Source organism: Hippoglossus hippoglossus, chromosome 13 (genome assembly GCF_009819705.1).
Source record: "Hippoglossus hippoglossus isolate fHipHip1 chromosome 13, fHipHip1.pri, whole genome shotgun sequence".
NCBI classification, from domain to species: domain Eukaryota; kingdom Metazoa; phylum Chordata; class Actinopteri; order Pleuronectiformes; family Pleuronectidae; genus Hippoglossus; species Hippoglossus hippoglossus.
The window spans coordinates 15,907,287-15,923,338 of NC_047163.1; the positions used below are offsets into that span (position 1 = coordinate 15,907,287).

A 16,052-nucleotide genomic window follows, 5' to 3' on the forward strand; every position below is an offset into this window, starting at 1 on the left:
TCCAGGCACATTTTTGTGGAGAGAGCTCCCTGAGAAAGTGGCTCCAACTACTGAGTGCAGTGAAATCATTATTTTGGTCCATAAACAACCTTAGAGACCACATTCAGTGGCTGTCTAGACATGTTAATGACCTTGTGTAAATATCTGGTGCCACTTGTGTCCTCTGCTTTCTACTGGCCAAAATGGAATTGGTCTTTTTGACATTGTCCTGTGAAAACATGACAAAAACCAGATGAAGTTGCACCTTAGTCAGACAAAAAATAAATAAGAGCTGGATCAGTTTAGTCCAGGTTGTGTAATTACATCCTTACTCAACCACTAACCTTTTCCACTAAATGTTTTTGGAAGCTGTAATCCAGGTTGATCATCTTGCTCGACTTCCCAACGACTTTGTCTTCTGCAATGACCGCTTTAGCTTCCTTGTGAAGACGCAGATGTTCCAAAGAAAAGACTCAACTCCAGAAAGAAATCTGTTTGATATTTTATTAAAAAGCAAAATTAGACATCGCTTGGTGGTCACTGAGAGCCCGTTTTCCTCCCTGTTCATTGTCTTTCACAAGTTTTTACAGATGGCAGTGATGTCTCGTCTTCGACTGACCTGGGGATGCTCGTCAGCTCAAAACAAAATAAAACAGGGAGAACTACGGTCTTCGTCCATAGCCTTTATTGGAAATTCTTTACATTGTAAATCCTCCGAAACTGCCCAAACCCAACTTTAGAGACTATAAATATATATATAAAAAAGGAAGTGTAAAAAGACTTTAGCAGTTCCTCCAAGAATTAAGAAAGCATTTACAGTCAGGTCTCGTTTTAAGAGAGAGGGGGGCAGTCACCTTTTTGTTCGTTGAAATGTCAAACAATCACAACAGTGAATGCATCAATTGTTAATCGTGTCAGGAGCAAAGCTGAACCTAAACAAATAGAGGGGATGGGGCGCAATCGGTGGGCAAATAAAATCAGGAAATCAGTGAAGTTTCGATGATAACAGCACTAGATAAAGACATGAGAACAGCACAGTACAGTACAGACAGAAGAGGGGAAACCAACCACTGCCTTATCAATCTGCTGGCAACTTCGCCGCAGACGCACTTAATTTAGTGACTTTTGTCTGATTCAAAAATAAAAGCAAACAAGCTGAGGATTCAAAATGAACTAGCACTAGCACAGTGGCAGTGAGGTGACACAGCAGCATCATTGGAGGTGGATAAAGCTGGGACAAAGAGTAGGAGGACAGCACCACCTGGTGACCGAAACCAGGACTTGCTGGAAAACCCTTCATTTACCTCTATGGAGCTGATTGAACCCGTTCAGTTTGTCACTTATTCCACATGAAGGAACGACATGGGGTCATTTAGGTGTTCGTCACAAAATGTACAAGCATGTGACAGCTTCTGCTGCGACAACAAAAAGTACAATAGCTCTTAAGTGTTCTCTGTATCGACTAGGAGAGCTGCGGTTACACCTGGCACTTTTACTGGATGTGACTAAGATCAACAAGTTTATCATTTACAATACCAAATAAAATGTGCAAAAAATATCAAATATTCAAAAAATGCCCATTTTTCTTAACAAACATCACATTTGTTGTTTTAAACAACGTTTACAAATGTCAATGCACAAAATTTTAATAAAGTCTGGTCCTGCAGCTGCTGGCATAATAGGTGCACTTTACACAAGAGTGCAAAGTGACGGAGCATTGAGGTACCGGTTCTTTTTTTTAGTGGCAGGGCACTACAGAGGACGAAAAGGCTGGTCCGCTCTACGCACCAAGACAAAAACTACAGTCGGGTCCCACTTTTTAATAAAACCCCAACTATCTTGGCACAAAGAGCTGGGATGATTTTTTTTTTCTATTTTTAGCATTAAAGTGATGTGACTACATGTGTGATCGGCAGCCTCGACGCAGCTTTTGACCATGAGTCTGAGCTGGAAAACAACTACTACAACTAGTAATATCTACCATGTTTATCTATACACTTGCATTTGACCAAAGATGATCTTGGTGGCAAGATGATTAGTCGGAGCGATTTACAGGTGACGTGGTTTTGTAGAGGTCAGTGCTGTTTCTAAGCCAAGAAAGAGGGCTTCAGCTACGTCGACAGCGTCTCTTTAAACGAGAAACACTGTTGGTGAGTGAAACACACTGACATGTAACGAAGGTGAGTGCGACAAAACATTTTACAACTGGACTATGGCTACATCCACTACGTTTTCAAACTAAAACGATCTGTGTCCACACAAGCATTTTGGCTCAGAATAAGTTTTAATTCTGTCCATACTAACCCGCCTGAAAATGCATATCACATGACCACTCAAGTACACTGGGTATCGGCGTGCTGCTGGACACGGGAAATGTTGCGGTTTCCTCGAATAATAGCTCGTCTCCTACGCATGTAAGCAGCTGTATCATTGTAAAATGCGGAATTAAGCTGCACAACAGCTGTTAGCAAAAACAACAGGGTCAGCAATGATTGTAATTGTTCTTCACCGTTCTCTTCCGGATGCGGGTCATTTGATAGGAGACGAATTAGCAAAGGCTACCTCGTGACTGAAAAGACCCAATCAACAAGTGGTGGAGTGTCTTCGTCATCGTTTCCAAACATCCCTGTTTCTGCCCGTCCAGACGAAAATGCAGCGCCAGAGTTTTCAAACTAAAACTTCGGCTTAAGCAGCTGTAAAACTCCTGAGTATTGTGGACGCCAGGCGTATCTGTAGCAGTGTTGAGGCATTTAATGACAACATGGTAGAGTGGATGTAGCCTATGAATGAAGCTCTGATTACACGGTCCTGGTGTATGGGGAGTAAAAGAAGAAAGAAAAAAAAAACAGGTGTGTGAGGTCAAATCAAATAGTCTTAAGAGCTATAAAAACATCTCCATCATCTCTTTTCTTGGTTGAACAAAAACATCACCAATATTAAACATTACAAATATAAATCAGTTTTCTTGTCGTCGTTCAAAAATATGAACAAAAATTCAAGAAGACAAAAAAACGTCCTTCTGAGGATTGAGCCCCGCTGGCTGTGGGAGGAGAAGATGGAGGGGAGGGTCTGAAGCGGGACAGATTAATTTTTTAAAGCAAAGAAGACGACAAAATACACCCTGGACTTCACGAGCGTTTCTGCCTTTTGGAATGTCGCTGCTGGCTGGACCGGTCCTCGTCGCTGCTCGCCCCACCAGTGTTGCCCCGGCCCCCCCGCTGACGAGTTCTCCGTGTGTCCCGCTCGCCATCGCTGTCCTGCTCCCTGTAATCCTTCCTGCTTGAGGAGGCAGAGGACCGCTTACTTCTCCTCCTGCCATCGTCATCGTCCTCATCGCTCTCGCTTTCCTCATCCCTCTGTCCTCGAACGCTTCTGGGCTTCTTCCTGTTTGATTTGCCGTTCTGCATCTTCTTCTTTGGCTCCTCTTCCTGCTCTTCATCCTCTTCTTCTTCTTCTTCTTCTTCCTCCTCCTCCTCCTCCTCCTCTTCTTCTTCTTCCTCCTCGTCTTCTTCTTCGGATGTAGCAGGAGCTTGGCTGATGCGTTTGCGCGAGCGGCGGCGGAGGTAGCTGAGACCCGGCAGCAGCTTTTGGAGCAGCTCTGTGAAGCTCTGCTCCGTCTTGACCATACAGGAGAGCACGGTGCTGCCCTGCTGGTTGTACTCTTCTGCGTTGGAGAAGACCAGTTTTATGTCTTCCAGGAAGTCATTGCCGTGACGATATGCCCCTTGGCTGAACTTTCCCAGCATCGTCTGGAAATCCATGGGCTGGGAGATGATGTCCAAGTAGTCCTCTGCCTCATCCGGGGACACAGGCTCTCTGAAAGAGGAGCAGAGCATGAGCACAGTTAGACTAAACACAGAGGATCATAGGAATTCATGATATGTAGCTTTCCACAGTCATTCGATTCACTAGAAAATAATCAATGATTTAATTGTATTACAATTATTGTAGTGGTGACAGTGTCTCATGATGATAAGCATTGATGCAAAATGAAAGTCTTTTTAGATTTCTACCTGAATGAGGACAACTGGCTCACATATGGAAGTCAAGCCAAATCTTGACTGTATACAAACTGAGGGGATTCATTGCTGAGTCCATTATGGCCAGACCACCGTTCTTGGTTTAAACAGACCACTAAGTAAAACGTATAGGCCCATGTTGTTTGAGCAAGTTACAGTCGGATCCAGCTGATGTAAACTTCTCTAATCGTGGGGTTGCTCCAAAGTAAAAAAAAAAAAAATACAAAAAAGGTTCAAAAAGCTGCTTAGTATTATCACTACACTGAATATTCCAGCATATAGAACATAGTCGTTACTCACCTGAAAGGCCAGCTGTAGCGGAATTTAGTCAGTTTCTTGAGGATTTCCTCGCACCTCTCCAGCTCCAGCGCCTGCCTCCGCACGCCTGACTGGGAACTCTGTCGCACCTGTAGAAACCACACAAGCAACACATATCACTAAACAATAATATCAAAACTGAATACTCTCAAAAGAAAACTAGACAACAAATGGTAGCAGAGTGTTGTGGTGACTTACCAGTTCGTCGATGTCTGCAGGGCTGTTGGGACCAGCCCTATGTTTGCTGCTCTGACTACTAAAAGACGGCGGTGTCTTGGATTTGCTCTTTGAATGCTTCTGTCGAGATGAGGACTGCTTATTTTTCTTCCTTGGTCTCACTGTACAGAAACATTAAGGGGTGAGAAATTAAAAGCATGTATAAGCTGCAGTTCTGCTTATGGAATCAAGTTCATTAATGTTTAGTTTGTCAGATATGTTTTTATTTTAAAGTGGACCAAACAAATCAATGGCCACTGTGGATTGAGACCTGCACTGTCAGTGAACTATCACAGTCTCAGTCTGTAAATGAGAGAAATATTCTGTTCTTGGGGCAGTGCCAGCTTCTCTTGAACTATTTGGCCTCGATGCACTAAACTTCTTAATTGTTGATGTGCAGGCTGGAACTGACAGAGGGGATCGTCCTGCCACATACTCTGAGTGAAGTCAGAGTGAGACGTGGCTTCAAAGCAACGTCCAGACCCGAGCGCTGCTACATGACAACACACAGACAATAGAGACGGGGGCTCAAATTCCCCATCAGCATTCCTCTCATTCCCAAACTTCAGCCGCAAGGACCAACGTTCTACAAAACCAACTCAGGCTTTAAAATCTGGGACTTGTCTTAATCTTATTAATTTATTATTTTAAAGATGTGATTCATTCATGAAACAGGGATGATTCCAGTTTAGAGTGGGTACATAAAATATCACTGATAACCTGATAGACTGGAACATTTGGTCATATTCATCACCATCACTTCACTGAAATGTGTGATATGAGAAACTGTTTGAATTCTTTCCTAAATCTGATTAAGTGAACCATCATCAAAGATGAGACAATATTGTGAAACCTGGACTTCATTTCCTCTCCTCGATACTCACAGCGGTGACCCATGGCTTTGTAATCATTCTCCTCCTCGTCATCTTCATCTTCGTCAGAGTCCTCCTCTTCAGACTCCTCCTCATCCTCTTCTTCATCTGTGTCTTGGTTATAGTTCCTGCAACAGAGAGATTTTCATTCTGAAATCTTAGACAACTGACAAAGACGGTCTGTAGTTTGACAGGAGCAGATTTTACTGTTCAGAAAAACGTGAGGACAGACAGTTACCTTGAACGAGAGCCTCGTCTGGCCACAGTGGGCTGGCAGGCAGGACACCGCCATTCTCCAGCAGGGATTCGGTAGAGTGCCGGTCGCAGGCAGAACAGGTGGAAGGCCTTGTTACACTCATCACAGAGGATGAGTTTCTCATCGTCACCTGGACAAGATTAGTATTAATCAAAATATGGCTTCAGAAGAGGCATTTTTTAAAAATCCGTTTTGTTTGACCTAATATTTACTCAGTATTTCCACATTTTCATTCTTTCATTCTTACTTGTCCGGGTCTTAACTTCCTGAAAGAGCTTTTTTTCCTGTGTGTTCCATGTTGCTGTGCACGTAACTGAGTGTTTACTATCATCTTATCACTACAAATTCACCTGATGGGGTGCGGAGCTGCCAGCTCTTTATGTTGACCTGCCTCACACTACTTGTCTGTTCTGCTCTGAGCCTGCTGCCCTGTCTGGATCTGGGTCTAGACTCTGACAGCATCAACACAGATGGGTTCTGCCTGAGCACTGGACAAGGAGCAGAAGACTGTTTGGGCAGTGGAGCGATCTTTTCACTAACTGAACAGACTGACCATGTTTATAGGGAGGCGTTAAAACAAGAAACCAGCAAATCAGTTGGAACATCATAAATAAGGAAAATCCGACAGAATTGGAGCTGACTATGTTACTGTAGTTGATCATGTTACTGTGATTTTTAGCCAATTGTAAGTACAGTGAAAACACAGAACAAAACCTGTGGGGTAAGATTCTGACTGAGAAGGCAGGTGAGGTCAGTCGTTACCTTTCTTGCGACAGACTTTGCAGCGAGCGTTCTCAGCAGACATGTCCCACTTGATGCAAGCGTCCAACATTCCCAGGAGCAAGTGCATGCGGGAAAAGCTCTGGGCCTCTCGGATCGCCGTCTTCCACTTCTCTACCGCCGTGGCTACCTATGAGGAAAAGGTCAACATAACAAAAGATTAACAGACAACATTTATACAGTTACTGTATACTCAGTGATGTAGTAATATATATATATATATATATATATAACTTTTCTTCACAATCAATCACAAAGTGCTCCACAAAAGGATAAAACAATAAGATCAATGGTCAAATACATTTAAATTCACACAGATGAGAGCTCTGATGATTTAAGTGGTTAACGATAGTACAAACCGACATGTCAACGAACCTTATTATTACACCAGTCAATTAACTTTTGATGACACTAAAACTCAAAACCAGATACAAACACTTCAATTCTTTCTCTTACCCTGGCCTCCTCTGCCAGTCTCTTCTCCTCATCCACCTCTTCAGTCTTGCTGTTTTCTTCGCCTCCTTGCCTTTTCTTCTTTTTCTGCTTGGGGGCCATGAATCCCTGCAGGAACTTTTTGATTACACAGGCCTGGATGGTGATGATGCACTCGCCAAAGTCTTTCAAGCTTTCTGTGTCTTTCAACTGTGTACAGAAGATTAACAAAATTATGAATTACAGTTGCAGGTTTGGGTTAACACAGTGGCAGTTTGAAACTCAATAAAAAAAAATCGTATTTTGTTTCTGTTGGTCTCGTAAAAAAGAATAAGAACTGATGAGGGTGCTGTTAAAGGGCTGGGTCTATAAACAGTTGACATCTTAACTATACCCATATTGAAATGAGATAAACCAGTCACCTGTTCTTCGATGTCTACGTTGTCTTCCAAGTATCCCAGACCTCCCTTATGGAGCCGTGAAGCCACCTCCTGGATGTCGCTGCGCAGGTATTTCAGCAGCTCTTCGAAGCCATCACAAGTCCTGAGGCCCAGTTTGCCCTTGCGGGTCAAATGGATGGAGTGGATGATGTCTTGATACCTACACAGGGAAGGGAGAGATATATTTAACATTTAATCAATTTTCAGACATCACCTGCGGGTAAAATCCGGAGAATTGACTATGGAGTTTGCCTTTTACACATGCACAAACACAGCAGGAGGTTTTCTGCACAGACGCCTTCAATCTTCAGGCGAGAGGTGGAGGAGCCGGGTGCAGCAAGCAGAGGCCAGAAGTGACGTATTAACTCTGCTGCCTAGATCAAGTGATTTTTACAGGTGCCGGCTCTTATCACCACAAACTCTCTTGACACCTTCGTTGATGTCTTCGTTTGTGTCACCGCTTTTTAACCGGGAGATATTTGTTTTCTTTTAGATTTTTTCGCCGTGTCATGCACAATTTGAACAATTTGCGTCCTGTACAATGTTTTTACCTGTTTTGTATCTTTGCCTTCAGTTCGCTTTCTCTGACCCCCTGACAATGAAGACTTTCCACCAGCTCCTCAAGCTCAGCTGCGTTGTCACATATGAACCTGGTTAAAAAAAAGGATACACAAGTTAGAATATGGCAATGACAGCATAAAAGAGGAAAGGGTAAAATCAATCAAATGAAAGAGAAAAAAAATGAAAAAAGAAAAGACGAGCTCAGCTCTTACCAGAGATTCTGTCCCTGATTGGGAACAGTGGTTTCTATACAGACGTCAGGTGCTGCCCCCTGCTGGGCTCCTTCACTAATAGCACCATCTATGCTGCCATCATCCTTTTCAGTTCCTTCCGCTCCTACAACAAAAACAATTTTACATCTTAAAAAAAAAAGATACAAACAAATGTTTATAACTAAGCAAGTTATTATAAATATAAATTCAACTATGTATATAAAAAAACAGCAAACCAAGGAAAACATAAAAAGAAAAGGAAGCACCATTATTGATTTAGAAAAAAAACATTTATTTTGAAATATTGTACCTTGTGATTCATTAGTAGTGGCTGACTCGCCATCCTCCTCCTCTTCCACCTCAGGCTCAGCTGGTTTTTCTTCAGGCGGAGGGGTGAAGTTGTAGTCAATGCTTTCGTGCACCCAGCCTTTCTCAACGTAGAGACCAGGAACCACATCTGAGAAAAGCCAGTATCTGAAGAAAAACAAGAAAGTCTAGAAAGTTAAAAATGACTGAAGCTATTAAAATCTGTATACGTACAAAATCTATTACTGTGCAGTAAACACCTGTTATGATTTCTGTCTGTGCCCAGTGGCGCCCTGCGCATGACGAGTCTGGCTTTGGTGATTCCATCCTGGAAGGCTCTCTCTACAGAAACCCTCTGTTTACGCATGCGCTCCTCTTCAGCTTCCTTCTCCATGCGCTCTGGAGTCAGGGTAATACAGTAACAAATAGAGAGTGAGGTATACTTACATAGAAAAATATAATAATGATAATCTGTCCTGTCTTCCTGTCAGTAACAGAAATTACTAAAATATCCTATAGATGGACAAACTATGAATTACGAACAAAATCTAAATTGTCCTGTCTAACAATAGAACAAACCAGCAAACCACTTTTTTTTAATGCAATTTCGGAAAAGGGCACATATTTCACTGGTCCACAACCTGCCATGAAGTTTACCTTTGTTCTGCCTGTCCATCTCCTCCTTCTCCTTCTTGGCCTGCATAGACATCAGTCGCCGGCTCTTCACTGAGCTGATCATGTCCTCTGGCTCTGGCTCTGGCTCCGGCTCCACCTTTACCTCCTTTTTGACCTCCTTCTTAAGAACACCATCTCTTTTCTTCTCACCTTTGAGACCAGAGGAAAAAATCTACATATTGGTATCAATTTGTATTTACATTTTGGAGGTAGGAATAAAAGAAACCCTGAGTAGTAATAATGCAATGTCAGTATTGAATCTTCTCATTTATTCCACAGCTAAAGCTCTATGGTGATGGTCTCCTACCTTTGCCCTCCATCTCCTTCCGCTTGTTTTTCTCAGCCTTCTTGCGATCATTGACCTCCTTCAGCATGGCCAGACGCTCCTTCCACAGCTCAGCCGACCGCTGCTGCATTGCGTCAACATGGTCTTCCACCGAGTAGGTCATGAGGATGCGGTGGCAAAGTGCCACCAGCAGGCTGACCTTCTCTTCGGGGCCCAGCTCAAACACCTCGATAGTCTCAAGCTTCTCCAGGAACTCGCTTGTCACCACATCATCAAAACCCCCCATGGGCCCTGAGTCCTCGGAGCCCTGGCCACTTTCCTCACCATGAGCATCACAGGGGCGCAGACACAACCTTGCCAGCTCAGACACAGAGTGCATGGTGAGAGGGATCTCAGATAAGGGCATATCCAGCTCGCTGTAGCCCTCTGCCAGCTCATCCTGCAGCAGCGTTTGGAGCAGCACTACGAGCACACGGTTCAGGTAGAGGAAGCCGGACCGCTCCCCAGCCACCGCTTCCATCAGAGCCACTGCTGTGATGGGATACTGATCGTCCGGCATCAGCAGCCCTGCATAGCAGTTGAGGAAGTCCACGACCATGGCAACATCCCCAAACAAGGTGTTGGGCAAACCCTCCGGCATGTCTACAAGCTTGAACACCGGCAGGGTTTTGCCGCCTTCAATCTCCTGGTCCTCATATCGACGTGATTGCTCGCGGCGGACCAACATCTCCTTCTCCCGTCTCTCCTTAGCCTTTTCCCGCAGTTTCTCTTTGACTTCTTCGCGCCGCTTCTTTATCTTTTCCTGCTTTTCCTCTTCGCTCAAGGCTGCCCAGCGTTTCTTTTGCTCCAGAAGCTCCCAGCGTTTCTGCACGAGCTCCTTGAGCTCCTCCGGGAGACGGCCGCGATCATCTGGGGATAAGGTCTTTGCAGCCTTGGAGATGAGAGAGGAGAGGGAATTTTTTTTGTCATCTTTTCCCTTATTCTCTTTAAAGTAGCGGAGGAGGTGGAGAGCCATGGGATGCAGTGGCTTCCCCAGTTTAGGTGAACCCATGCCAGTGCTTCGGACCCTCTTCTTCGGGCTCCCTGCAGAGGTGCTCTTAGCCAGATGCAGCAGAGTCATTTGTTTCATCTTCGGTGTCTTGGCACCAGCTTTGCCGTCCTTTTTAGAAGCTTTGAGAACACCGAGCTTCTTATCTCCGCTCTTTCCGGTTTTCTTTCCTTCTTTCTTGTCCACAGACTTTCTGCCTGATTTGGGAGTAGAGGGCGCAGAGCCCTTGCCTTCTCCTTTCTTTGGACTTCCTGAGTTCTTTACCTTCAGCGGTGAGCCATTCATTTTTATTTTCTAAAATACAGAAAACATGACCTCATTAATTAACACTTAGATTTTTAAGGGACACCCCATTATCATTAAGCAATATTTTTACAGGACTTTGTGCCTAGAAGACAACTAACCTGCATGTGGCCCCAGATGGTGGGACTAAGGGGCAGGCCCATAGCATCTTTCTTTTTCCTTTTCTTCTCTCCCATCTCGCTTCCTGAATCCTCTCCTGGCGTATCAGAGTTCTTGAGCCTCTTGCTAGGTTTACCCTCTGGAGATGTCAAGCTCTTACGCTTCGCGGAGGGATTTTCTGCTAAAAACTGTAGCGAAACAGAAGAGCGTGAGCCAAAAACAAGCGAAGGTTTTAAAAACAGTCACATCAAGAAAAAGACCTTGGGTGAATTACCTTGTGTGGATCAAGAAGAAAGTCGCTGAATTTGCTTGGCAGGTTAAACTTTTTCACCAGTTCATCCTCGACCACCCAGGGAGCACTCTCACCCATGCCCAGTCTCAGCGCATAGTGCCTGATGAAGTAGCGCATGATCTCCTTTGTTGGAGGGCGCTCCGTTCTGTAAAGACTGTCTACAGGTACATCACTGATCACCTATAGCAGGAGCGAAAGGATTAAAATCTCTTTAATCAAGAATGAACAATCGTCAAAAGATCATTTTTCCAGAGATAATTGTCATCAGTTGAAGACTATTAGAAAATGCATCTAAACATTGGTTGACTGCTGAAGACAGGATACAGACCTTGTCCTCACTGATGAGCTTCACGTCGTACTTGTGAGGAAGGAATTTGGGCATAACCCACCTCTTCTTCTCCTCCTTCATGGCAGTGGGAAGTTTCCTTGGAGAACGTCTGGCTCTGTCACCTGATAGGAAGTAAAGCATTGTTATTTTAAAAGAAGATATTAAGAGGAAAGCCTAAAACTCTGATTGTAACTTTATTAATTTGGACTCACTGAGACTTTCCCTCCTGTTGTCGTCCTCTCTGGGAGGAGGCTCCTTCCTCTGGTTCTCCTGACTTGCATTCTCCTTGTCGCTGGATGGAGAGTCGCAGGCACCTTCAAGCTTCTTCTCCCCTGCCTCACCCTCCGGGTTTTCTAGGGGGTGGATCTTCACCACCTTCACTTGCAAACTTTTGTCCTTCCCCACCTACAGAAAAAAAGATTCAGGAAGTTTCCAATCAAATTAATGCTTACCACTGTCCTACCACTAGGAGGGGTTTCATTATGATTTCATGCAGTTTTCTCTATTGCATTACATTTTCAGCACAGACTCTGCAGTGTTTTTATAATCGGGTGAAACAAATGACTGAGAGTGAAGGAGAATATAAATACAAAACCATACTGTCTGCTTTGGTACATGGTCAGCTACAAATTTAAGTATATATTATTAGTTGGTATGGCTAAATGGAAGAAAAAGTTTTATGGTTCTCTAAAGACAATGCCTGAAGCAGTTCAGTGAATGCAACATGTTAACACACTGCTAATGCTATGGGTGTGATTCCTGTAGAAGACATTACAGGATCCAAATACAAAGTTACCCAACAAGTTTAGAAATGTGAGGAGTCAAACAAACCAGGAAGTCGCACTCCTCATCCACAGCATACTTGGTTAGGATTTCAACCCAGGCCATTTCCACCAGTTTGTCTAAAGACACAGTGTTGTGGTGGACCATCTCCAGGACGGGCCTCTCAAACCACTGGGGATATTCTTCCTGAAGCCTTCACACAGAGCACGAGGAGCAATTAGTACAAAAAAGTGAATATAACCAGAGTATAATACAATTTTAGCACTACTATCGTTTTGTGTCTCTCACATATAAAGTTAGAGATTGTTGTTAATGTTCTGTCATCAATTAAAAACAAGCTTGGCTACCAAGAGTTTAGCCATGTTGGACATAAATTGGATTTGTTCATGGGTATGATGTGCTCTATTCATGGCAACATTTCATTCACACCGTTTGAATTTCTGCCCTGCAGTCATCACAGGGACCACAGCATTACATAACAGGACAACAAAGGGATGAGAGTGGCCAGCAGGGGGAGTTAAGTCTCTGGGCTGATATTATTAGACAGGGCTTAAATGCATCTTGTGATCCTGGGTGACTTGGATCTGGGCAGCTGCGCACTGCTCTGCTCGGTTCTTCCCTGTCTTTGCTGCGATATCTCTTTGGTTCACCTATATGGTTTAGGTCACCTTCCCCTTCCTGACAGCACATATACAGTACAGCACAAGTACACCTGGCTGTAAATAAGTGAATTGAAAGATGTCTATTAGATTAGTTTAATATAGTGTCTAAATGTCTCCCTTTTGCACATCAGAATAAGTAAACTCTCACCAGGACATTGCAGATTCAAGGATGACTCAATCACACACACACCCTCTAAATAGAATAAGAGGAGGAGCACCAGATCTATCCAATCATAGCAAAGCAGCAAGCCTTGTGACCTTGACTGTGGGATAATGTCTCTTTCATTATACTAACAAGCTTCAGTAAAAGAAGCACATTTGTATATTTGTGCAAGTGCATCTAAATAACCAGCAAACGTTTACTTATTTAATAACACCCGGAGCTTGGACATCTGAATATATATGAATGTGTAATGGCTGTGGACTGCAATTGGCTGGGAACTGACAAATGGCTCTTAGTTCGATGGCCCGATGGAGCTGTGAACATGTTAACGCTTGGTGCGATACTCACAGTTCGGTGACTTCTTGTTCCTCCTCCCATGCTTCTTTGTGCGTCAGCTGGCTGCTTCCAGTGCTCTTGCATGTCCAGATACGCTCACTGTACCTCTCCAAGCGTGCCTCATACTCACTGTAGTGATTTTGGTCAAGGTAAACTCCAATAATAACATGGAAACAATTAACACAGTTAACCCATTTGCATTCTCATGACGACAAGCAACACACGCAGGGTGCTGACCAATTTGTGACACTGTTGTTGACAGTTTATATGGGACCGGGACAAAGGGGCACCTGTCTTAACAAAATATAACAAATTGGCTGCTGTGGCTCAGGAGATAGAGCAGGTGGTCCACTAATAGAGGAGTTCCACTAATTAGAGGGCAATTTGATCACAGTCTCGTGTATGCTGAAGTGTCCTTGAGCAAGACACTGAAGCGCAAAATTGCTCGATGGTCGTGTATGAGTGATGTGTGATGAGAGATTAGCTTTGAGTGGTCATTGAGACTCGAAAAGCAGTTATGATGTAATAATCAATGCATAGCTGGGAACATATGGGACGACGCTGAGGAAGGATTGGAAACGGTCCTGACTAATTGAAGAAGACTAATTAAGGAATACATTTAGGCAAAACAACAGTAAACACTTCCATGAGTTGGGTTGATGTGAGTAAATAGTTTGACTGTAAACAAACAACCACAAGAATAAAGTGAGAGAGATTCAAGACCTAGTCAGCTGAGACAGTAGGAGCTGGTAAAATTAGACAGGAGACCACTTCTGTAAGCACTGAAGATATATCTTAATGTTACAGTCACATACAAGCAGTTGGTTGGTTAAAATAACCGTCACCACATGTATCCAAATATGCTACAAGCTATGCTAACTTAACTCGTCATTTAAACTATTTTAGCACAACGTTTGACACTTTGATCTGTCGCGGCTAGCTTTATAGTCCTTCTGGCTGTTTCAAGTTTCCATATAAACATCTCTTAATAAACGAGCGAGTAAAGTCACCTCATTACTATTACACTTGAACAAGCGTAGCTACAAAACCTGTTTTAAACAAGTTACTGTGCGACAGCTGGTGTCCTCACTTGTCCAAACTCAAAAACACAAATGTACCGGCAGTTGACGCCTGGGAGCTAACGTGCGCAGCTAGCTCCAGCCCGTGAGAGCAGGCGACGGGCTATTGTGACATAATTGGAAACCTGGTGTTAGCGGCTTGCTAGCTAACTGTGCTAGCTATGAGTTTTAAGTGACAGCAGGGCCGTAGAGGGTGAAAGTGAAAGAACGACCGTCAACACTAACTCTGTGTAGTTAACTAAACACGTAAACCACACAAAAGTCGTTTAAAATGTGTCTCTCTACCATTATGAGATAGCTAGCTATGACGGGTACATTAGCAGAGAGGTGCGTTAGCTAGCAGAGCTTGTCACCCAGTGTTCAGTGAGCACACGCGGGGAAACGTTAAAGAGATCTGGTGATAATAAATTAGCTTTGTTAGCTTGTCTTACAACCTGGCGGATGTAAGTGTGTGGAGGTTAATTTATCCAGGCAGACAAAGCCAGATATATCACATGCCGACTGTCTCCGGCAACGTCGAGACTGAGCATCAACACCATGTTAAAGGATACTCTTTGTTCCTGAAGGCCTCCTTGCTGTGCTCGATGATGAAGACCTCCTCTCCCGGGCCTGGTGGCTCGGCTAGCGGCTTAGCCAGCGGGTAAGGTTTCCGTCCCAAAAGCGGTGCCATTTCAAAATAACAGCTGGCACGGGTGCCAACGTTAAAACCAGAACTTCTAGCGACGATTTAGTACAATAATGTACAATAATGTGTCTTTAGCATGTATCCAAACGTCCCGAGTCACGTTAGCACGGCTCACGTTACCGCCGGCAGGCCCGGCACCCAACGTGTAGCAGCTAGCCGACTAGCTAGCAGGCTGGATCGCTATCTCGTTGCAAAACAATAACAGTGCCAGCCGCCTCATTGCATCCTTCTTCTCTCCTCCTGGAGCGGTGTGACGGGGGTTTCCACGCTTCGTCTGGGATGTAAACAGCGCGCTGGACTTGCCTCTGGAGATAGTTGGTGAACTTTCAGCTCCGGGTTTCCAGGAAGAGATGCAAAAACCAAACCGAAAATCAAACTCGCGGCAACAGCCGAAGCTGCGCTCGGCGGGCGGTCTGGCGCGCTGTTCAGTCCCAAGTGTGTGCAAACCAGGCCCGCTTTCCTTCCACCGGTAACTCCGCTGCTTGCTCGCTGTGTCGGGGCTTCTCCCTGTCAGATACCAGCGTTAGCCCGCGTTACATTAAAAAAAATAAAAGTAGCCTGGATCAATCAAGAGGTTAATTCCTTGCCGAAATGGCGGGAGTTTCTAGTGCACCGGCTCGAGTCCCAACACCCACCGCTCTCTCCGTTTCCCCGGCAGCAAGCGGCGTCGCACGCAAGCCCCGCCCCCCAGCGACGTTCATTGGTATCCTCAATGAAGCGCCCTCAGCCAGTTGGTGCCACGCGTTCTGTGATTGGCTGATGTGGCCTGTCTATTGTCAGACAAGCTCAGCCCTCATCACATAAGCCACGCCCACGTTGCATATAACAGAGGTCAGCTGCTGATTTTATAGATCAACGTTATCTCATTTAATGATCAAATATGTTCGTGCACAGTGAATTTAGTTCTCTACTGGTTCCCACT

General features: G+C 44.4%; 1 protein-coding gene across 5 annotated transcripts; it reads right to left on the minus strand.

Moving 5' to 3' along the window:
* Positions 1-471: 471 nt before the first annotated feature.
* Positions 472-15,819, minus strand: baz1b (bromodomain adjacent to zinc finger domain, 1B). Of its 5 annotated transcripts, none has more exons than XM_034604220.1 (21): positions 14,997-15,819; positions 13,379-13,495; positions 12,254-12,398; positions 11,635-11,827; positions 11,423-11,544; positions 11,077-11,274; positions 10,805-10,990; positions 9,380-10,694; positions 9,049-9,216; positions 8,652-8,790; positions 8,396-8,559; positions 8,086-8,209; positions 7,864-7,962; positions 7,295-7,472; positions 6,897-7,082; positions 6,423-6,570; positions 5,643-5,790; positions 5,417-5,532; positions 4,515-4,654; positions 4,299-4,405; positions 472-3,795 (listed from the first exon to the last, which is right to left on the minus strand). In XM_034604220.1, the coding sequence occupies exons 1-21, from the start codon at positions 15,113-15,115 to the stop codon at positions 3,108-3,110; spliced, it is 4,800 nt and encodes a 1,599-aa protein (XP_034460111.1). In that variant the 5' UTR covers positions 15,116-15,819; the 3' UTR covers positions 472-3,107. The 5 variants fall into 5 exon arrangements, with proteins under 5 accessions (XP_034460111.1, XP_034460113.1, XP_034460112.1 ...); XM_034604222.1 differs by having other exon boundaries at positions 8,086-8,206; positions 8,426-8,559; positions 9,374-10,694; XM_034604221.1 differs by having other exon boundaries at positions 8,426-8,559; positions 9,374-10,694.
* Positions 15,820-16,052: the final 233 nt, after the last annotated feature.